We start from the raw sequence: 24,398 nt of genomic DNA, 5'->3' as shown, positions 1-24,398 counted from the left end.
AGGTGTTTCATTTCCACGTTTAAAATTGGTCTAGAAGAGTTTGATATATTTCTGTCTATGTATAGGAAAAAATTATTCCAGGTGTGTTGCTGTAGCACTATCAGTTTTTTTCCAAATATGAATTTGAGGTAATCCAAGTTGCAGATTTTGTCATGCCTATGTCACAGTGGCATCATCAGTAGAGGTTCTGGAGTTTAAAGCAAATACTCTGTATGCCTCCTTAAAAATACGCTGTCCTTTAATATGAGCTAGTCCAAAGTCAAAAGAGGTCAAGGCTATGGCAGTATTGGTCTTTTCCTAGCATGAAATTGTGGGCTTTAGCATTAATACTGCGAAATCAGGTACTGAAGAACAATTTCTTATTTAGACTTGAATTTTCCTCTTTGGAGAAGAGGAGGGAAAAAAAATACCGAAGAGGCGATTCAAGGAAGTCCAAGGGTCTAAACTTGAAGTTTCTGCTAAAATCTTCCTTTCCGGAGAAGAGCTTGTGGTCGTTTTTTCAATTTGAATCTGCATGTATTAAGCTCACTGTTAAGGTCCCTAAGCCTCAGAATCTGTGAAGATAGTACTGTCTACTTCTCTGCAACTGCAGAAAAGAATGAGTAACATCTCTGTGTTGAGTCACCTCCTCAAACACTGATCAGTTTTTAGCTCAGAGGCTCAGAGCTTTGTATCCATCCTAAATGTCTCCAGAAGAATTGAAGTTAAAAGCTGTGGCACGCTAGGGAAGGAGAACAAACTAAGTGTGGTTATAGTTTTCATAAACCTAAGAAAGATGGAGAAAATCTTCCTATGAAGATTTTCTAAAGAATATGAAGGTGTCTTATTTCTGTCTCTTTGCAACTATCAAAATAGGAATATGTGAGAATTTATTTTATAGCAAAATAACTAGCATACAGCTAGATAAACACATCATGTGATGGTTGACCAACCAGCTGGCAGGTCAAGCACAAAGGGTTGTAGTAAATGAGGTTAGATCAGGCTGGTGACGGGTCACTAGTGGGTGTCTATAGGGCCACATTCTAGGGTCAGTGCTCTTCAATGCAGTTTTGGGTGCCACAGTATAAGAAGCCAATAGAGCTATTGAACAATGTCCAAAGAAGGGCTATGAAAATAGGAGCGGCCTTGAGGGGAAGCCATTAGAAGAGTGGCTGAGGTCACTTGGTCTGTTCAGACTGGAGAAGAGGAGACTGAGGGCAGACCCCCAAGCAGACCCCCATGCAACTTCCTCATGAGGGGAAGGAGAAGGGGCAGGCACTGATCTCTGCTCTATGGTGACCAGTGACAGGACATGAGGGAATGGCCTGAAGTTGTGCCGGGGAGGTTTAGGTTGGATATTAGGAAAAGCCCAGAGGGTGGTTGGGTCCTGGAACAGGCTCCCCAGGTAAGTGGTCACGGCATCAAGCCTGACAGAGCTCGGGAAGTGTTTGGACAGTGCTCTCAGGGCCCATGGTGTGGCACTTGGGTTGGTCCTGTGTGGGACCAGGAGCTGGACTCTGTGTACCTTCTAACTCAGGATATTCTATGAAAAACTTTGGTGAATAATGATTTGAATATTTGTAGGGGTAGAGCTTGCATCATGTTTTTAAGACTTCTTCCCTGAAAAGTTTAATTTAAATATTTCTTCAGGGATACTCTTTAGCTCTTTGGATACTGATCTGTGTTTTTGAAAGTACTTCTAGACCACTATTACTCCCAAACTTAGATACTAATATTTTCTCATCCAAAAGTGTTGAAAGGCAAATTTTACAATTTCTGTTGAGTCTCATACTAAGGCATCTCTTTTACTGAAATAATTGTGCTACAGGATTTTCTGGTAAAATCTAAACTATGTGATAAAAATTATTTTTAAGTTTTTGTTGTGAACGTTATGCACAAGATTTACTGCAGCTCAGCACTCAACAACAAAGTACAGAATACTGTGAGGGAGAATTAAACAATTGTTTAGTTTCATCTTTACTGACTATTTCAAAAGCATTACTATGGGTCTGGTGCTGGGTGTGCAAATAATCTATTGCGCTTTAAGTTGGGTCATGTTCAGAAGAGCCGCTCGGGCTCACGAACAGCACGATTTATTGAATGCAACGCATATAGATGGTTCTTTTGGATTGCTGGTGCCAAATGCATTAACTGCAGAGTAGCTGTATGTAACACTAACAACACTATTGTATTCATGAGTTTCATGTCCCGGGTCAACACTCAGCAGAGCTGAGGACACAAGACTTACCAAAAAGTGTCCCTTCATGGGGGGTGAGGACAACAAACCTGTCGTTCTCTCCTTGCACAATTTCACGTCAAATTCTCACCTCCTGGGTAGATAGAAAATTGGGGTGCTTTTTATAACTTATTAGTCACTGTTGTGCCAGGTGCTGTGGTGGGACTATGGTCAAACTTTCTGCTCTTGCTGGACACATTGTACAGACTATTTCTTGGTAGGAAGTGTATTTGGTTTGTACAGAACATCTCTGGGTGTCAGGTGGAAGAATCAGACCACATGGCCTCCGCTTTTCCTTTTCTCCATGTTCCTGCCCGATGCCAGGGCAACACAAACCATGTGACCTCCATCCAGTTTCAGTATTTGCATTGTGAACTGCATCACATATTGTGCTCTGCATTTTCTTCATTTCCAACACTGACAAAGTCAAATTTTTTATTTTTTTTAGCTAAGCCAAAAAGCTTGTCTGGATCCCCCAATACTCATTTCTATAGTGTAGGCAGAACCTACTGTAGTGACTCGACTACCATGTTTTTTTAATTAGATCACATCCTAAAGGAAAAATATTGCTAAAATGTCTGAAAATATAAAATGGACTCTTTTCTAGGAAAAGAATATATATAAAACTATGCAAGTAATATGCAAAGATGGCAGTATTGCTTGTGAAGCTGTGCTTAAAAAAAGCAAAGCTTAGAAGTTCTACCCTCAGCAGTTCACAGGTCACTTATACCTGTTTATTCGTTAAGGTGTATTCATTTTTGTAAGAAATGCTTGGCATCCAAGAATCCAAGATGTCTTCTAAATCCCCTAAAATTGCAATATTAGCCTTTGATGGAAATAATTTTATTCTTGTCTGGGCTCTGCCTTTTCTAATAATTGTTTAGGGAGAATAAGGTGGGAGCATCTGTACTACAGCTGCTGTTCAAATAGAGCAATGCCTGTACTGTAGACAAAACAATTGGCACAATTGCTTTAATTTACTTCTTTATGAAGAGCCAGAAATAAGGAGGCCTTATATTCTTTCGATATTGGAAGATTTTTGAGATTTTCTTGATATTTTCAAAAAAAAGTTCGTCTGGAGGGTGTTTCATGAACTAGGTTAGGCAACTGTCCAGCAACTTTTTTATTTCTATGACATGAGGAAGAAGGAGATTCTTCTCTTTTTGTGCGTCATTTCTTGGCATTGTTAGGTTTGATATGAAAGTATTTATTAATAGTTTCCACAAAGATGGTATGATGTATTTACAAGAACTTGCTGAATTTATTAGTAGTATGCAGAAAACAAATTGTTTTCTTTTTAAATAATTGTAAATGGAATCTGTTCTTTTCCCTGTTTTTCCCTAATAAGTAGTTTTAATACAATTTTTGTCTTCAACTGTTAGATATAGAATCAAATACATCTGGTTTTAAATACAGTTCTGTAACAAGAAATTCTTACAACTAGCTTAATTTCAAATTTGTGCTTGTGCAGTCTTTATTGCATGCAAATTTTTTAAAATGACTACAGGGAAGTATATAAAAAAAGAGAATCCAGCAATTTTTTGTCTTTGATCTCAGTGTTTTAAAGCACTGATAATTCCTCACCCTTTTCTCTGAGCTTTTTATTACTAAAACAAAGGCTGACAGCAGAGCTCAGTCTATAATATGTAAATTCTTGTGGAAAAATAGTGCCAAAAAACTGTGAAGAAAAAATGGGTCCAGGTGTCTGCGTCACAAGGTTTGACCACTTCAGACTGGGGTGCCAGGAGATTTGAGACAGATGTTTTCAGACATGCCGCATGCCTAAAACATTTCCAGGGGTCGAGCTACAAATAGTGACTTAATAAGTTCAGAAACAGGAAAAGTACGTAGGAGTACACAAGAGTTTATTCACCTCTAGGTGCACAGCCAGCCTCTTTACATTGCATCTGCCTGTCAGGGTTGGCTATTTAAGCTGTCATGCCCTTGGTATTGCTCTTTGTCTGCCTGTGAATAAAGTGCAGCATTGTGATTACTAATCCCACTCCAGTGACTTGACTTTAAATGTGGTTTTGGAGCGGATCCCGGAGTTCTGTTTGCTAAGCTTCCTACTCCTGTTTCAGAGACACCACTGGAGATCTATGAGAGAGAGCACTGCAGACTGCCCTCCTCCTGTAGACCTGTCGCCTTCCCCCCCCCCCCCCGCGCCTTTTTTTTTTTCCCCAAAAACTTTTTGAAGGAAATCAATGGATACCAAAGTGATCTGTTTATTTTTCTTTTTTTCTTTGCCTCCGCTGACAGTGGGAAATCACACTGGTCGCATCAAGGTGGTCTTTACACCCAGCATCTGTAAAGTAACTTGTACCAAAGGCAACTGTCAGAACAACTGTGAGAAGGGAAATACAACCACCCTCATCAGTGAAAACGGCCATGCTGCTGACACTCTGACAGCCACTAACTTCCGAGTAGGTAAGTACCCTGAAACTGCATTTGTCCTTAGCTGTCCTCTCTTGACTAACAGAGGGAGGAGATGTTTTGTTATTAATACCAGTTGTGCATCTGTTACTCTTTGTTTGGAGGGCTCTGCTGAGCAGGAACCATTTTATGTTAGACAAGCTTTCTGGTGTCCTTCGGAAATGTTCCCAAAAGTTCCTTTTGTGTCAGAGAAAAAAAGCTCCCATATTTTTCATGTGAATTTTCAGCTGCAGGGATGCAACATACTAAGCTTGAGTTTTTGGTAAAATTCCTCCCTCAAAGTTTGTGTTAATAAATAGGGAAAATGACAGATTACACAAAAAGTTGTGTTTCCTCTTTTTTACTTGTTTAATATGTATCAAATGCACGTAAAATCTAGGGAACAGCTAACAGTGACTCGGTCTTCAAAAATTTGTTCGGCAGTTCCTTGGAGCTACAATCCTTTCTAAGCATGCATCAGCTTAAAACTTTTCTTACTGCTGAAAGTAAATCAGATTTCATATTTGGCATTTTTAGAAAATGAAATAATGTTAAGTCTAATTAAAGTTATAGAAGCCAGTAATGTCTTTGTTAATGTTTGTTCTTTCTGCTTGCTCAGTAAGAGTATCAACAGTATGCCAAACTAAACCCTGCAACTGTTTGTTGAAACAAATCCTGAAAGCTACCTAGGATAATGATTAGCATATTTTAACTGTATACTATATAGGCATTTGTGTGCAAGTATTTGCCTTGTTAGTTAAGATGTACAGATGTATGGGTACATACCTAAGCACTTCAAATTTGTCATTTCACATTATGATACCCTGAACTGCTCTTGGAAAGTAATTTTGTAGTTATCCTGAAAATATCATAGTACTGTTTTCTGAAAAAAGAACCTTAATTATTTTGCAGCTTTCTAGTCAAAGAATGCCAAATATGAACACTGTAATTTTAGTCTCTGTCTAGAATAAACACAGAGTTCAGGCAGTGCTGAGGCTGGCCAATATTGCCGTTTTTCAAGTGCAGTGTATTTCATGCTCTGAGGGTGAGGGGGAAAAGCCGTTCCAAATTATTTTTCTTTTCTTCTGGACAGATGATACATAGAGTTCCCTCTTTTAACACTCCTGCTAGACTGTCAGACTCTGTGTGAAAGCCCTTGAAGTTACTAACTCATTCCTTCATAGTATGCATGTTTGTAAAAATGTATGTTTTGGACTAATAGTAAAACCAGTGTTTTAAAACAAGAATAGAGCAAATTTTGGAGTTGGTTTGTGGTTGTTTGGAGGCACAAAAAAAAAGAAAAGTATTTTGTAAGGGAATGGTAAATCTAATACTTTAAAATCTGTGTTCACTGCCAATGCAGATTTTTACCAATGTTTTGGCAAGAACCCCAGCTAAGTAAGTTTTTTGCGTAATTTTCTGACTAGCATGAAAGGATAGGGTTATTCTTCCCCCCTTTCATTTGACCTAATTTTTCTATTGAAATTATGAAATGCTGAGAACAGGCAGTCGTGTAATTTGTCTGCTATGTAAATCTGTGCTGTAACATGACCTTCTCTCAAATACTTGAAAACTTGGAGAGTGGAAATTGACCTGTGAAGACGTGTTCCACACCTTCCTTCCTGGCCTCAGTCCACGCAGCTCTGATTCACTGGGTACAGTGGGCTGCTAGAAACATTCAACAAAAGCAGCCTATAATAGTATTTGATGGAAAGATAAGGGAGTGTTATGTTTAAAAATGTATAAAAGCAAGTTGCTACACATGGATAAGGATTTTTAACCTGCCTGTTAGCTATCTTCACTACTACATTTAAAAGACACAAAGCATTTACCACAGCTCTAGGTATTGTTGTTTTCAAAGAAGAGTAAGAAGGTCTGAACTAGCACTTAAAGGCTCTCCAATTAAAAACAAAAATGCTGCATGAACTTCTTAATAACTAGAGAAGAGGGATCCTACACCTGTAAATCGAATTCTTTCACCAGTCACAGTTTTCAGGAGCTTCGGAATCAGAAATTAAAATATATATTACTGAAACAATTTTTTATATCTGTTCTCTAGTGCCTTTCACTAGCTTAGACTTGTCCTGATGTCTCCTGCTACATAAAGTAGAAGTAATTTGTGTCTTCCAAGATCATTAATTTTTGTTATATTTTTAACAACTGAATTATGTTTAACTTGTGCTTTTTGCTTTCAAGTCCCTGCTTTAGCTTCTTTACTTACTGTTAATCCAAAATGTGTGGAAATTCTTATATAGATGACTTGATATTTAGAAATGCAACCATGAAACAGAATGTCATGTCACAAAATATGTATTTAAAGCAATAAGCAGCACTTTTTCAGCATGTTTTTTAAAAATATTTTCTCTTCCTAAAACCAGAGGAGATAGTCACATGCCCTATTTGGAAAAGTTTTAAATGGATTTTTGTAGCAGGAACAGCATTCTAGTACACGAGGCTGAATTTAGGTTCTCAGAGACAGATTAGTTAGAAATCACTTTACTTTGTTCTTAATAATAAATTATTTCTAATAATGACCCAGAGTAAATTTTTTTGTTTCTTTTCAATTTTGTGCTGAATTTTGTAAACACTGCATTTTCAAAGAGAATAAATCGCAATACCTGCATTACAGTTACTCAAGCTTTGTCATTGATTATTTCAGATTCTTAAAATGTGCTCAGTTTGTCAATTCAGCTGAAGCTTGATAGCAGTGAGCTCAGGCAAGGAACAGATCCCATTTCCTGAAAATTTTATACAATATGGATAAGCCATTAAAAATAAAAACCCGTAACAAGGGACAGACTGGGGGGAATGGTGCTTTTCAGGTAGCTGAGATCTTTGGCTGTGGTGAGGAATAGCTCCTAGCACACCAGTTGAAGGTGATGAAAGCTTGGTATTTAAAAGGAAGGACCTCTTTGACTGCCAGGCTGCTTCAGTGAAACTTTGGGGATTTTTGCAGTTTCATTTTGTGAATGGGATATGTTGCAGTTAAACTAACCAACCTCTAATATTTCATTGGCTTGGAGAATGAAAGCATTTAATCTGAGTGGAAACTTCTGCTGAATAGATGAATCTCATTATTCTGTTGGATTGATGCATGTGCAGTTTGTATGGTATTTCAGTCCTGAGATATCTACAGAGGCTTGTAAAACAGGGTTGATACGGGTGCATGGGAAAGGATGGGAACAGAGTAGCGCAGAAGGTTTCCGTCTCTTTCACTGTTGAAGTTACTCAGTGAAGTGTCCTGTTTCTACTCAAAATTAGTCCATTTTCCAATTTTGAAATGAATTATCTTCCTGTTAGGAGTGGGAGGACAATGACTAATTTGTAACTGTAAAATGAAGCAATAAGGAATCAGTAAATGCCCAAATTAATATTTTAATGCTTTTCTATTTTTCTTCCACTATTGTATATATATATTTAATTATAGATTTACATTCTGTTGTTTCCCATGGAATCTGTGCTTCATTAATTCAACAGGAATGACAGAACTTAGTAAAGGAAGCAGTCATTTAATACTTAGGTTCATATTCACTGTTCATTTGCAGCTCCACATCTCATTTAAAGTGGTTCATTCAAACAGTTATAAATGAGAAGTCAAAGTTCCATGCTAGTCAGTGAAAGTGCATATCTTTCTGTAGAAATTTTGTGTCTGAGCACTTGGCAGTATCTGTGTCAAATAAGGAAACAGAATGGTAGAATTATAGAAAGGTTTGGCTTGGAAGGGACCTTAAAGATGATTTACTTCCAACCCGCAGCCATGGGCAGGGACACCTTCTTCTAGACCAGGTTGCTTAGAGCCCCATCCAGCCTGGACTTGAGCACCTCCAGGGTTGGGGCATCTACAGCTTCTCTGGGCAACCTGTGCCAGTGCCTCACCACCCTCACAGTGAAGAATTTCTTCCCCATATCTAATCTAAATCTACCCTCTTTCAGTTTAAAGCCCCCCCTCTCTTGTCCTGTCCATGCCCATGTAAAATGTCCCTCGCCAGCTCTCTTGCAGGCCCCCGTTAGGGGAGGCTGGAATGCTGCTATAAGGTCACCTTGGAGCCTTCTCCAGGTGAACGTGGTGTCTTAAGTAAAAATGTATCTGATCCTTCTTATTTGATCATAAATTTTGAAACTTTCAGCATGGATCACAGTGACCTGGATATTCTGTACCCTGTTACAATAATGCTGAAATTATGTTGCCTCTTGAATTTTGGCACTTTTCCTACTGGAATTTTCTATCAAAAATTTTTCCAGCTTTACTGTGTTGACTCTGTATAAATGTTTTTAGATAATTGAGGTTGTCCAGAAGTTTCCAATTACGTATAGACAGAAACTTCCAAGAAGCAGCAGAAGCATTTTGCTCAAATTTTATTTGGTCTTCTTCTGAAAGCAATGAAAATTTGACCAATATATTTTAAAACAATAGGTTATTCAAAGGAAATTTAGTAAGAAGACTCACTATGTAATTATTATTCTAACATAATTTCCTATCTAGCAAAGAGTTTAGAAAGCATAACTATTTAGAATTGCAAAAATTTAAGGCAGTTATTTTACAAAATGTGGATAGAATTCCTGAACCTATGTGACCATGAATTACTGTTAGTGTTGTAGGAGTTAGCATTGCTTTTTATTCAAGCACTTCAGGTATTATCAAAGAAGAGTGTTGGTTAAAAATGTCAATTACCTGCAAGCAAGGCAGCCTGTTGGCAAGCCAGCCAACTGCCTTTATCTGTAGATTACGTATGAAGTCCAAGAGAAGTGATTGGTGTTTCCTTGCTACCATTTAGTATGTATTAAAGCTGTCATTTCTTTGCTCCCTATGATACATTCTGCACATGTCCTACCACATTGGTGAGGAACTGTAAGACTATGACATTTGAGGTGGATTTTTTAGTAACCTTTTGATGAACAGGTATGTAAATAGTATTGGTGACATGATGGCATGTAAAGGCATATAAAAGACCAACATCTTGTGGAGTATTTGTGTAGATTTTTAAGACTTTACAGTCACAGTCTCTTCTGGCAGCTTGTGAGGTACATACTGTACAGTTTTTTACCCATTATATTTTACCCTTTTGTTTTACTGGGTTTAGTAAGAGTTGCTAGAAAGGTAACATGTTAGAAGAGATGCTTTCTTCTCTGTTTTGAAGTGGTGTTTGCTATTTGGTTAATGGTGTCAGCCTGTGTAGGTAACCCATCATGTATGACCTATGTAACTCTGCCCAGAACACTATTCCTGTGGCTCCATCTGAGACTTAGCAGATGAACACGTGGAGGATTTAAAATAATTGCTAGCACATGTCACGCAGAGATTTTTTAAATTCTTTTTGGTAACATAAGTGAGAAGTGATTTTATTTTAATGTTTTAAAAAAATCTTTGCTTTTCAACTTTATATGTTCCATCAGACAACCTAATTGAAGAGAAGCTTATTTCTGGAATAACTACTTAGCTCAAGAACAGCATATGGTAATTCACAGTTTGCTTTTAGTAGTATATTCTCTGTGGGTAAGAATGAAGTGTTACTTTGAAATAGCCTTGCGTTTTGCGCTTGAACTTGCAAATATGAAGAAGCTGTGATGCAAGAACCTTGCTATTCCTTTAGTATTATCACTTTTGTCCTTTTCTGTCCTTCTCTGGTAGCTACCTTGCAGCCTTATTTGGTAAAAGATTTGTTCTTGTAGTAATTATAATTTGTGCATTGTCAGACTTTGTTGGTTTATGCTTTTTTGCTGCCAAATGAAATATTATTTCCTTTAACAGACACGTGAAAATTTCAGAATTCTTGGACAACTTGGCTAAAATAATAACTTTTTAAACTTTCTGCAACAGTAGTTCAAAGAAGTTGGTCAGTCTGTCAGTGTGTGTGTCTCAGGAAAAAATACTAAGAAAAGGACATTGGGATTTATCCACTGCTTTATCTGGTAATTTGAAATTTAATCTGTACAGATGATGACTATGATAGAAATATTCATGCAGCAACATCATAATAGCTGTAGCAAAATGAAGGCCGAGTATTTTTCTTCAGACAGTGAACTGAGTAGCTAAAATAAAAAGGACAGATAACAGCAGGACTATTATTATGAATTCTTCTTTGCCTTATGGAAGATACTGGGGAAAAAAGGTATTTCCTAGCCTGAAGAGCCAATGCAAAATGATTTGGGAGGAACCACTTATGACCATCAATTCAAAAGACATTTCTTTCTTCCAGTCCCCCTTTCTTCTATAAATAAATTTGAGCTGACAGCAGGATGAATTAATTTACTTACAGTCCAGGTAGTGTAGTATAGGCTTTTCTAATCTGAAATACTAGTGGACTACAATTTCATCCTGTAATGTAAGTGTACAATTCTATAGACTGAGCAAAGATCAGGGTTTTAATGCATTTTCAATTATGGGCCTCCAATGCTCAAATTACAAAGAAAAATCGTATTTTAAGGATTTTGTTAGTTTTGATATCCATATCTGTTCAGAAAGAATGATTTCTTTCCCCCATGTATTTATCAGAACTTGCCGTCAACAAATAGTTCTGGTTTCTACCATGGAGCTTACAGCATCTGTGAGCTGTTTCTTCATAATCTTAAAATAATTATTCAAAATTGACATCTTTACCTCAGATTCCAGTGGAGGCCAGACGCTAATTTAAAAAAAAGAGATTGTTCAGTCACACGATTTTAATGAGGTTGAACTCATACAAACCTATTAGCAACTCATTTCCACTCCCTTGCTCACCTTAAAGACTTCAGACCATCACCATGAAGCAAAAGTCCATCTGCTCTCAAAGTACTCCCCAAACTGTCTGTTACAGAGAACACAGTTTTTGGATGTGCAGTCATAGGAAAAACCACAAATGGAAATGGTACAAAATCCACACCTGCAGTCATTCAAAAACACATGGAGTATGTTTCTCTCAAAGTTAAAGCAAAACAGAACACGAAGTTAAGATGCATAATGTTTTATTTTACTGTATATGGTTTTAATTTATAGGGATTAGTTTATGTACATCTGACTTGAAGTACTGTAAAAAGAGAACTGAGAGTGCATTTATTTGAATGATTACATTGTTGCATATTCAAATAAACACAATGCCTTGTACAGCTGTAATTTTGTTATTGCTAAACTAAATGTCTTTGCACATACCTCACTGAAGATCAAGTGTATACCAACTTTGGCTTAGAAAAGACGTTGCCTCTAAAGAGTAAGAAAGAGCAAGAAAAAAGTTGCCTCTAAAGAAGAAGAAAGAGTCTGAAAATTTTCTCTACATGTTGAAATATGGCATATATCATTAATAGATTTCTTAGCAAATGGGTTTGTATTTAATGTGTCCTTCTGGGCTTAGCACAGTCAAAAGGAAGCAAGCAGCTACCACTGCTCTGTTGATCACAGTCTTTCCCCATTCAGCCTTTCTACTGTTTGTTCTGGTTTTTCATTCTGCTCCAGATAATTCTCCTCCTGTGTAGTCTGTATAGCCTTCATCTATCCATTCCACCTGTAATTAGCTCTTAGATTTGAGTATCACTGTAATTGAGAGTCCTGTTTTGTAGTGTAGAGGCTCTGGGATTCCTGGATTTTTCTTTTGGAACATGAACTTTATCTTTGTTATGTAGGCACTTAAATTCAGTGAGTTTTCTATGTGTCCATAAAAACCTGTTTAGAGGGTGAACCATGAACTTTCAACCAGGGATTTATGAATGTGAATCAAATTGAAGTCTATGGGAGCTGTAAACTTTTTTTCTGTTAATCTCTTGCAAAGTCTTGAGGGATGCTAGTCAATGAATAGAAGGAAAATTAGGTATTTGATGATTGCACAGGAAGAGGATTGAGTTTTAAGAAACCAAACAGAGTATTTCTCGTCTATATTTTACTCATCCAAATAATTTATTCATTTCTCATTTTGGTTGTATTTTCAGTTTAATTTAAAGAGAATAAGATGAGCTATTAAATCAAAATTTTATATTGGATGTTACTCAGATATTTCAAGTTTAGGGAAACTTTTAGCAACTGTTCATCTCATAATTTAGGAATGAGTTCTTTGACTTCTCCCTGAGAGGGACTGCCTTTGTCAATAGGATGTATAGGGCAGTTGTCTCCAAACTTTTTTGATTGCACATTCCTATCAATAAAATACTTTTGAACACTCTCCCTCATATGTATATATTTATAAATTACATACACGTACTACTGCATGTATCATCTGTTTGTACATTATAAACCATAGACAAAATAGAAAGTAAAAATGCATGAGAAAAAGACTAAGTGAACTCTATTGAAAATTTATTTTATTTATTAATGGTACAGAACATATTTCTTTCCTGCGTCCCAGTACATTTTCTGGCACACTGTGTGGGATGAGCACACCCTGCTTTGGAAACTGCTGGTATAGGTAACCAGGGGAGACCAGCTTCATAACATACGCTGTAATACTACCTTTCTATAGTTAATATGAGTCCATTGCATCTCTCTTATTTATTATTTGAATATCTTAAACTCAGCCTGTTAGATGCTATATATGTAGTGCTAGAACACCTTACTCAGACCAGCATTGTCGTGTGAAGCTTCTCAATGAGGTTGTACACAGCTCAGGGGAATTTGGTGCATGGTTAAGTTGCTTGGAACTGGACACGACCAGGCAGAGCATTGATTGTGTTTTAGGTTTACAAAGCTTGTGCAACAATTTATACAGCTATTATGGTTATAAGAACCACCATGTGTGGTGAAGTTGTGTATTTTTAATGAATTTCCAACTGTACATTCTCTGCGGAGTAATCTTTATTCTTCCTATTCACTAGCAGTGATTCTGCTCCTTTCCTCCTTCAGAACTCCAGGATTTGAGTTTCTAGGTTTTCACTGGTCTCCTATGACCTAATTTATTACTCAAACTCTGAACAACATCCATCCCATTCTCACATTGTGTCACCTCCTCAAGGTCAACTCCCTAGAAAACTTTACAATTTCTTGTGATGTAGTCAGTGCCAGCAAATCATAGCATATGTTTTTTAACTATTCCATGAACATTAGGATTATGAGCTATTATCTGTATGTTAATGAATATCCAATTTAAAGAATCTAGTCCTACTTTGTTCTTCTTGTAGATGTTTTTACTCCAAAAAGAGCACTGCAGTAATGTTACAGTAATCAGAGAGCAGTCTCCTGATGATTGGAAATTTTTGTCATGACTACAGTTTCTGTGGCTTTTCTTTTTCTATTTTAAACATAATTTTATCATTTGAGGATGTCTTGGGGTATGATGGGATGCAGTAGATCAATGTTTATAGACCATTTGGATCTAAGTTTGGGTGTTCATCTGGCTCACGAAATCATACTGAGATACCTCAGTCAAGAACCTAGTAGTAAATGGGTGATGAGATGCACCCATATGGCAAGTTGGCCTGTGGATGTCCTTACTGGCCTGCTGGGTGAGCCTCTCTTCAGTGACAGACCAGAAAACCTCAGGTAACAGCACTCCTAACTTGTGTTGTTCAAGCAGGCACAAAAGGTTAAATGGGAATGAATCTCAGCTGTTGTGGTTTAACCCCAGCCAGCAATTACCATGCAGCCTCTCAACTTCCTCATCAGCAGGACTGGGGAGAGAATGGGGACAATAAAAGTGGGAAAACTCATGGGTTGAGATAGAGACACTTTAATAGAGAAAGCAAAAAGCCATGCATGCAAGCAAAGTAAAACTAGGAATTAATTCAGTGCTTCCCATGGGCAGGGAGGTGTTCAGCCATTCCCAGGAGATCAAGGCCCCATCACATGTAGTGGTGACTTGGGAAGATGAACACCATCACTGAGAATGTCCCTCCCTTCCTCCTTCTTCCCCCCCAGCTTTATATAATGAGCATGATGTCCTATGGTCTGGAATACCCCTTTGGTCAGCTGGGGTCACCTTTCCTGGCTCTGTCTCCTCTCGATTTCCTGTGCATCCCCAGCCTCTTTGCCAGTGTGGAAGTGCACAAAGAGGAAAAGGCCTTGGCTCTGTGTAAGCCCTGCTCAGCAACAACAAAAACCTCTCTACATTATCAACACTGTGTTCAGCACAAGCCCAAAACACAGCTGCATACCAGCCACTGTGAAGAAGATTAAGTCTACCCCAGCTGAAACCAGCACATCATCTTAAATATCTATTATTCAGTTGCCAGAAACGGTAAGGATGCTGATGTCCCTGGCCAGTGTCAGCTTTATTACTTCTGTGGTCTTCACAGCCTTTGCATAACAGAGGCATGCCCAATGGCTTAAACGTTTCTCAGAACATTCTGCTGCTTTATCTGATTGTAACCAAGTAGTTAGATGTCTATGCTAGTGGGTGTTACTCTATGCAAGAGTCCAGTACGTTTTCTGGAAATAGCCTAATAGCAGAACAGGTGTCAGAGCAGAGAATCAGTTCACTGACTTCTTCAGATTGTAACAGTGCATGAGCAATGACAGCCTAGTGTGATTGTGGTCAAATTACTCATTAATCCTGTTGTCTTGAAAGGTGGGTAGGGCTCCTCAGCTGGCACCTGAAGGGAAGAGTATAGTCTGGAAGGATCCTGTAGCAATAAAGATGCTTGCTTTTCATTGTTACCTGTCCTTCTGTTGAATTCTTGTTCTATTGAAGGCAGGTATGTTTCAATAACATTAATAAATAGTTGTTAGCATTACATGTGCTCAGGCACATGAAACACTATACAGAAGGGTAAGTCTTAAAAATGCTGGGAACATAGGAAGGTAGTTTTCGTCTGACACTGTACATCTTGACTTCAGCATTCCCACTTTGATGATGGCAATTAAGAAGTTATTCAGGACTGCTTAAATTGATACCTATAATGTCTTTCTTTATACTGCAGCATGCTTGTTTTAAACAAGGGTGTTAATTTGTTGCACTTACAAAGCCAGCTTTTCCTAGTTATTTTATTTCAGAGGAAAATAAATATCAATGCACTAGAAATCCAAAGAAATGTCTGGAGTGGCTTTTTTGTATGTGTTAGCATTGTTATCAGAGGTCTGACACTGGCCATTTGTAAGGCATTAATTCCCGATAAACAGTAAAAGGTGGGTTTTTGTTTTTCGTGGTATACTGAGTCTAAGCCTAACTGTTGTGGTATACTCAGTATATCAGGGTGATAAATTCAAATAAAGTCAATAGATTCGCCACCTACGATCAGGGTAGGAGTGACTCAGATGATTCCTTACCTAGCTTCCAAAAATAGTGTCTGAATCATCTCAGATATTGAGAATATTAGAAGCAGAGTTAGCAAAGATTGACTATGCATCATATCTGTTAGTAAAAATCCTCCTGTCAATCATTTTGCAGCTACCATAACTTTTACTATACCCTTTCTGTATTGACTAAGCACAGCATTAGGTGATTTTCCATGGCACAGCATACACTTTATTTTTCTGATAGCATTTGAATATTCTGTTTCTCATCCATCCTGTTCTTTCCAGATTGTAACTCTAGGAGTTTTATTGGCAGCTGTTGGTCAGATGGTGCTTATTTAAGTCACGTACACACAGACGTATGTTGCATTTGGCATGTCTGAGGATAGGTGACTTATCACATGAGTTTGGAAGGATGTGATACAGGGCCAATGAGACTCCCATCCCACTGGGAACCACAATGAGAGATGAGTGAAATACCTGGGGACATGTTTGATGTCTCTTGGTTGACTCTTTGTACGCATCTTCGAGTTGTCAACATCCAGCTTTTCTTCCTGAGCTGTTTTAAAGTACTGAGTTTAAAACTGAGGAAGACAGATGATTAGTACAGTGAAATAATCTAGTGCATGTTCATTCTGGATTTCTTGCTGATCATGATGCTCGCTCAACAAATGTATATTTCTCTGTAACATATTGAAGCCTTGCCCTTTATGATCTGAACTTGCTACCCCCAAATTTCAGTATCAGGATGTTCCATAGCTGACAGTGTAGCCTCCAATAGCTCCAGAAAACATGCATGATCCAGACGGGAATAACACCACAAAGCTTGCTTATTTTGGCTGTAATTTGGTTTGCTTAGCTGGTTAAATAGCGATATTTACGATCCCATTCCCAAGTGGGGGTGCATTTAAAGATCCCTTGGTAATAATAGTTTAAAAATATAAGGCAAATTCTAATGAAGTCAGTAACCATGTTAAATTACAATAGCTGAGAGCCCAATTTAGTAGCTGCATATTTTTTTATCATAGGTTTAGGTTTTGAGCTAGGTTCCTGTTTGAAAATTTTCCCTGCAGTGTTGCAGATTTTACCTCTTTCCAGAAGAAACATCTCAAGTGCCTTCACTAACATGTTCACATAAGTAGGCCAGTCACAGGAGCTGGGTGTCACTTCACTGTTTTCAGTGATGAGCAGAAAAAATCACTCTTACATCTGGTGCTGGAGCTCTTGCTATGAGGTCTACTTTTTAAAATTGTGTTTTGTTGTTGCAATGGAATATTTATATTAAAAGTTGTCAAAATACAAACATTAGGATAAATTCAGAGGTGAATGCAGAAGTATTATACTATTAACACCACTTAAAGATTTTATTTTCTCCCTTTGCTTCCCGAAGCACAAGTTTGCGATATCAAGATTATCTGAATGTTACTAAAGTAACCAAATAGTTAATTTATTTTTTTGTTTGCAACTTCTTTACATATTTACATATTTTTTACATTGCAACTTCTTCTGAATTGCAGCCAGGAATCTGAAGAGAAAAGAGTTTAGGATGAATTAGTTAGAAAGTTGAGGTGCCACAAGTAAGATGTAGGGGAAAAAAAGTAGGGAAGAGTCTAAACCAGAGGGATAGCGTCACTACTGTAGTTCATGCTTCTGTGCCTTTTATAAGTTACTGTTAGAGTTTCTGCAATTAGAATGTAGAAATAAGTCTAGAGCAATTGTGCAGATCCATGTGTGCCACCTCTGGGTTTCAGCTTTTACCTAAAACGTGTGGTGTTTCAGAGCACTATATTAAAAGAATATTGCATATGGCAGTGCATGCGCATTCAGCACAGTGAATGCCATCCCTGCTTTCCTGTGACAGTTTGTGCTTGGTAGATCTGCGTGCTAGTCCCTGTGCTTTCTGTGTGCTTAGTAACAGGGTGGATGAAAGATGCCCAAACAGCTGGGGGGCATGTAGTAATGCTGGATAACTATAGTAACTCAGAGACAAAATTAATCTGCTCTTTGTGATGCATCCAGTGGAAATACTGTTATCTAAATGAGCAGTTCAAGGTTTTCCTTGGCAAGTCTGTTGGTGTAATTGAATAGTGCTTACGCTTGAATTGTTGATAGTACCTAAGTAGAACAGGCAAAGAGTGGTGAGGGAAACTCAAATGTTCCCTGAGGTGTAAAAGAAAAGGAATTTGGAGACTCAGATGAGGAACATTTCAAAACCCATCTTCGTTTTCTCTAACACTGGTTACAGGAAGGGAGTTTCCATCCATCCTAAGGGTTTTGTTTGGGTAAGCGTGGGCTATTTTTTGAGGATTAAGAGGATTGAGGTGCTTGGAATTTGTTTTGTTACACATGGTTTTGATTAAATGAAAACATTTGGACTTGATTAAATTAGTTTATCTGGAGCTGTTCAAGGTTGTTTGAGTATTGGAAACAAATTAGATTATGTAATTACATGAACAAACTGTATTTATCAGTGGTTTCCTAGCTGCTTTGTTGATGATTTCATGCCCTGTACTAGTGTTTCCAACCCATAGCTGTGGCAGCTTTATTGGACTTCATCTTGCAAATGTTCTTTTTCTATGCATTGAGCTTTTCAGAGACTCCCTGTGGGGGCATCTTGATGCACCTCTCTGCTTACCTCATTTCTGTGATACCCACCGAGCTCTGCCAGACTGGGAAGTGTTAAGGCTTTTGAATGCCAGAGGAATCAAAGCTTGTTATTACCAGTTAAATGCCCAAGGATGGGAAGAATACTTAAAATGTTTGTATTTTCTTACATCTGTCTCCACATTTCTAAAGGATGTGTGTTCATTTATAGTAAAAAATAATTAGGTTTGTTCAATCATATATTGGCTGTTCCTTAAGAAACCATTGAGAGATTTAGTTTGCAGTAGACCCGAGTGAGGAATTTGTTGCCTTTCTCAAATCCATTAATACTTTATTTGCTTTGTTTGTAAGATACCCACATGTGAACTGAAATTTCTTCTAATCTTACACAGACCTATCTTCACATTTTTATCGAGGTCTGAGCCAGAGGGTTTCACTCCACAATGGATTTTATTTCTTTTATTTTTTCTTCTCATAGGAAATGGTAACAGCCCAATGAGAATCAGGCTCCAGTGCACACTTTTTCTGAATGCCAGTTGAGAACTTAAGTGCAAACCCAGCATCTTCAAATGGTCTCTCCCAAAAAGCATGGATCTGTTTTTTGTCAGGAATGTCCCCTATGCCTCTGGCAGTATTCTACCATTCTGTTTAGGTTCTTCAGCCTCAATGACAAAACAAAGCAAAAAACTTACATGAGAGGTTGAGCTGTTTAAACATACCCTGGCTTTATGTCCTGTTTCTGTCTTTAAGTGGTCATTTCCCCAGGGCTCCTTGGTCTTTGTTAAACAGAAGTTCCCAGAACCTTTGTCAAGGAAAAGCAGTGTTTCCTTCCTCTGCCTTTTTGAAGGCTTACACTCCTCCAGCTCACTTTTCTCAAATGGTCTGTGTGTAATTCCAGTTCTGATGAAGTTGTGGGCCTGTGATTTCCAGCACCAGTGTCATAATCAAATGCAGCCTCTACTCTTGGCCATAAACTACCTGAGGAAATAATGCAACAAGAGTATGGGCTGCTTACACCTATTTAAAATAATCAGGAATTTTATTTCAATGTGGTGTGGGGTTTTTTCTTTATCTTTTATTTGTGTTTTGTTTTGTTTTGAGGGGGTTTTTCTAAGTTCTCATAATATTTGCCATTTGAGATTGTCAAGTTTTCAGTTTAGCCTGGAGATTGCATCCTATTTGTTTTTACATGGCTGAGTTGAACTTACAGTTGTATATTTCACAATTTAAAATTTTTATTACAGAACTTTATATTCTCAGAATAGATTTCATGTATTCTCACTTAAACTTCCTTCCTCATACATTAGGCCAGAGATGTAAATCAGTTGCCAGTTAACTGAGTGATTTGCACCACATGATAATATGTGAAGCTTGGAATTGTTATTTCCTGTTATGTTTAAATACTGAGGCATTAAAAATTCTTAATTATTTACCTCATACTAGACCTTTTAGTGTCATTTGTTTACACTTATTTGCACAAGTTATTTGTGTGGATGTCCAAAGCAAACAGTTATGAGAAGGAACATGAACTACTTCTTATCTATTGGCATCTTCCTTCCCAGTATTTTTAGCACAAACTTTTTGCTTGAAAACAAAGCTTTTCACGTGCCCATTCATTCATTACCTACCAGATTCCTGCAGGAGAGGAACACGTGAAAAGTGCCTGGTGGTGCAGATACCCATGCAACTTGGCCTTCTGCATGTCAATTGCTTTATAGGAACAGTAGCATAGAAAAAAAAATTATTTTGGTGGAAATACTGGATATATTTATGTTGTTTAAAAGGTGGATTTTGCACATTACCTTGTTGCCTTAACCGTGGAGATAGGGGGAAGAAAATCTATAAGATAGATGTCTTGCACTCAAGGAATTCCACAGTAAAACTGTTTTTGTTTGCCTTTGTTTCACTGTATTTCTTTCAAACACCAAACTGCTCCCCCCTTAATGCTATTTCACACTGTTTCATTGTGTGATTTTACTTTGCAAGAAAACCACCTTAGTGTTCAGCCTTGCTCAGGCACATCTTTAAAAGCACTAAAATTCTTTCTATGTTTTCTGTATTACAGTGCAGCCTCTTGTTTGTGGCTGCTCAGGAAGAAACGGTACCAGAGAGAGACAGATGTTTGTCATGTTTTAGTTACTGCTGTGGTCAACCCCCCTTCATTTTGCTCTGAAGTAACAGCAGTTCTATAAGGATGTCTTTTATACACTCAGATGAAGTCCCAACAAAGGTTAAGACCCAAAAAAAATAAGCTTGTGCTGTCATGAGTAGCCTTCCAAGGTTGACTAGGACCACTAGCACAATGCTACAGCTTGAAGTACTTTCAGTCAGTTTATATTAAATGAAAATATAAGATAAGACAAGAAAAATATTAAATATACTTTTGCAGAGCACAGTGAAAAAACAGTTCTGGCAGTTTGCATTGTGCGTGGACCTATCCGGCAATCAGGCTTTGGCATTCCAGACCCTGTCTGTGCAGTGTGAGGGTGCTCTGTGACGAGCTGGGCTGAGTGCATTGTTTCTTGAGCGTGTTTCCTGGGCCAAGGGAATTACACAGCTGAGTTGGAACTCCTTGGGCTGCTGAGTGTCTTACTTTGTGCATCACACAACACACGGGTTCCTTTTCCAACACTGGCCTTCTATGGTATTCATAATAGTAATAGCCTGTGGTTGTCCAGAGGTCACAGCAGTTTGAATAATGAGCTTTACGTTCTTAATTACCTTGCATTATCTACAGCTTGTCATTTTTATTGTAATTCATTACAGACCAAGCAATGCCAATCCAGGAAAATGCCATGATTATGTGAAGGTTTTTATTTTTTTAAGTCAGAATCTTATCCTAAATCTGACAAATGGATACTGAACACTACTTGTCAAATACTATTTGATTCCTGACAAAAACGACCTTTGTTTGTCTTCAACTGAAACTTACGGAATTTTTCCTGTTGTTTTCACATCATTTAGTTCTTGAAAATTCTGACAGCTCATTTACATTGTGAATGATTATAAAATCCTACATCTTTAGAAAGTGCTGAACCATGCCTATTACTGCATGTATCTCTGAATTGAGAAATATTTTTCATTTGATGTTGACATTTTTCATGTTTCATCTGATAATTTATATTGCTGTACACGTGCAAGCGCTACCTGGCACAGAAATAATTACCCTTGTCTTTATATTGGAGTTACAAGGTTTTAATGCTTTGGAGTTTGTCTATGAAATCATTTCAGTAGAATCTCTTGATATTTTTATCATCTTCATGGGTGGATACATACTAGCTTCTTTTATCTGAGAAATAAATGTTGAGCAAAAATCTAGGTCCTCTGCAAGAAATAGTTTTCTAGAGAACAACCAAGGCTTAAAGTCAAAATGAAATATTTGTCCCCACTACTTTCTATTCTCTTGTGAGTTTTTTCCCAGTCTCCCAGGGAAGGGTAAGTGGTCCAGGATTTTCGGAAACAGGAGGCTGACAAATAACAGTATCTATACCAAAGTGTGAATAAGAGGTGGAGCCAGACACCATATTAATTAAGAGTCTTGCTTAATAGCATAATGAAATAAAATGGCTGGGATATCTAAGGGAAGAATGTGCTTACTGTGTTTGTCATGGAGAGAAGATGTGAACGAGGCAGAGGTCAGAGATCACAAGGAGGGAAAGGAAAGTGGTTCTACCACAAGGTGGTTGAAAGTGCATGTCAGATGGATAGTCAGTCCTCGGATGTCCAAATGAAGGACGAAGCTCTCCAGCCCTATTCCTTTCCTCTTCAACTTGTGTGTGATATGTGGCCAGATAATACTGAAGTCATTAACAAAATGTTTATTTCTGTTTTCATTTCAGTTATTTGCCACCTTCCATGCATGAATGGAGGCCAGTGTAGTTCTAGAGATAAATGCCAGTGCCCTCCTAATTACACTGGTAAACTTTGTCAGATTCCCGTGCAGACTGCTGGTTCTCCAAAACTCTACCATCACCCGCAACAGGTGAACAAGGCTGTAGGATCTCAAGTTATCCACTCCACTCATACTTTACCACTGACAATGTCTGGACAGCAAGGTGTAAAAGGTAACGTCTTTCTTGATAGATATTTTTAACTTGTTGATTTTAACAAACTATTTTGGGTATTCAACCAGTAATAATAGTGCTACATCTACATGTATCAAATATTGACACCACAACTTGAATGTCACCAGAATGTCTAGAACATATTTTGCTCAATATCTGAAATAATAAGAAATAACAGTGTTATTGAAAACACTTTATAGGTAAATTTACTTTGCTTTATGGCGGAATTTAAGGCAGATTGCAGAGTCAAGGGATAATGCAGGGGGTTTCTTCCAGAAGTGTAGACCTGTTCAAAAAGATAACAATTGTGGTTGAACAGATTCCATAAATTGCAGTATACCTAGACAGAGAGTTGCAAGTGATTCCATGGTTACTAGTGGAGGGAAGAGACCATGCTTTTCAACATTAAAAATCTAATATAAAACTAAAAATACAAGCCATGTTTATCTTACATGATTTGGTGGAGTCTTATAAGTTAATTTTGTGGTGAACTTTTAGTGTAGATAGGCCATGGTGTGATTCACTTAAATAGACTTCTCTTAAGGAATTCACTTAAATTCCTTCCAGGTCAAATAACAGTATCATTAAGAAAAAAAATTTTAAAAAGTAAAGTAGGGTTTTCCTACTGCCAATGCTGTGAAGAGGACAGAGGATAAGAAGAAAGGAAACCTGTAAAGTTAATCAAATTTTCCCAGTCAAAGAAAGTTTATTCAGCTTCAGATCTCTGTTTCCCCTAATACTTTTGTTGTGAGGTGAAAACTTCTGATGACTTTGAAGAGAAGTGTTGAATTTATTTCTTATGTGTCCTATGACTCTAGCTAGGATTTTATCTGGGTGAGATCTTGTCTATATGGAGTGACCCCTGCAATTCAGATTCTCAACACATGACCTAATGTGAATTTTGTTTGCTTGTTTGAATTGCCAGATTGATTTTTGGTCAAGGGTAGTTTTACAGTTATCTCTCCAAGGTTGGTATCTCTGAATAAAAAGAAAATATATAGGGGAAGATGTGAGGAGGCTCAGTTTCTGGCAAAGAGTTTCTGAATAACTTTGCTAAAACAGGCCGAACTATTTAGGTATTTGCGATAAATATAATCTAAGGTAGTAATTCTGTATTCAGAAAGGGACATAGCTGTGAAGGAACTGTTGACAGTATCCTGGAAATGCAATATTTTGTTAGTACTTTTGAGTATCTCTTCCATCTGAAGAAGAGGATATAATTACCTAAACATTTAGCAGAGCAGCAGTTTATTTCTGTGCCTATGTAATTCCAGATGAAATAATTATAGACGATACAGTGGACCACCACCCCCAAATTTATAAGACACAGTTATTCTTCAGATTTAGAGTTCCTCTCTTAAAGTGCACAATAGGTTTCCCATTGCTAAAGAGTCTGACCTCTTGAATATTTTTTTCCTGACCTTCAAATCCTCATAGGAATCATTAGCAGTCACAATGCCTTTTCTTCTCTTTCCATGTCCAAATGAGGATGTTGGATGTTGAGAGACGAATATTTCATTTCTTTAAAGGAAAGAATAAAACAATTCATCCTGAAATGGCTGGCAGGAATAAAAATGAGCACATCTTGGCAGTGATCCAAGACCTGGAGAGGATTGTGATAATAGTACTGCATGGGAGAATCCAGCCTAAATTTTACACTTTCAGCATCTGAACATCTCTGGATGGACTGAGACACTAAAGCAGAGCAATTCAGTGATTTCTTTTGAAAACTAAGAATTTTTTTAGATTTAGCAGCTAGAGAAACTAGTTGAAGGGGTCCCTCTTCATACATAAAAATGCTGGGGTGAGTTTTGTTCTTTTTACAGACAGACTGTGCAGTCTTGTCTTGCGCTGCAAACCCAGTCCAACAGCCTGAGAAGGACCTTAACTGCTTCTGCTTGTAACACTGAATCTTTCCCCTGTGGGTTTGCCTTTAGCAGACCTCACATAGCATACATTTTGGTTGTAGATTGTT

General features: G+C 37.7%; 1 protein-coding gene across 10 annotated transcripts in view; it reads left to right on the top strand.

The window, feature by feature from the left end:
- The window catches only part of LTBP1 (latent transforming growth factor beta binding protein 1), a 192,512-nt gene that overhangs the window by 63,739 nt on the left and 104,375 nt on the right, over positions 1-24,398 (top strand). For 7 of the 10 annotated variants that reach the window (XM_048297347.1, XM_048297345.1, XM_048297346.1 and 4 more), the window contains exons 5-6: positions 4,475-4,642; positions 22,199-22,423. In XM_048297347.1, the coding sequence (XP_048153304.1) occupies positions 4,475-4,642; positions 22,199-22,423 (393 nt within the window). Of the gene's footprint in view, positions 1-4,247; positions 4,643-22,198; positions 22,424-24,398 lie in introns of those variants that run through there. The other 3 variants (XM_048297353.1, XM_048297352.1, XM_048297350.1) reach the window with 2 other exon arrangements.

Source organism: Corvus hawaiiensis, chromosome 3 (assembly GCF_020740725.1).
Source record: "Corvus hawaiiensis isolate bCorHaw1 chromosome 3, bCorHaw1.pri.cur, whole genome shotgun sequence".
Lineage (NCBI taxonomy): Eukaryota > Metazoa > Chordata > Aves > Passeriformes > Corvidae > Corvus > Corvus hawaiiensis.
This window is presented reverse-complemented; position numbering and strand designations above follow the sequence as displayed.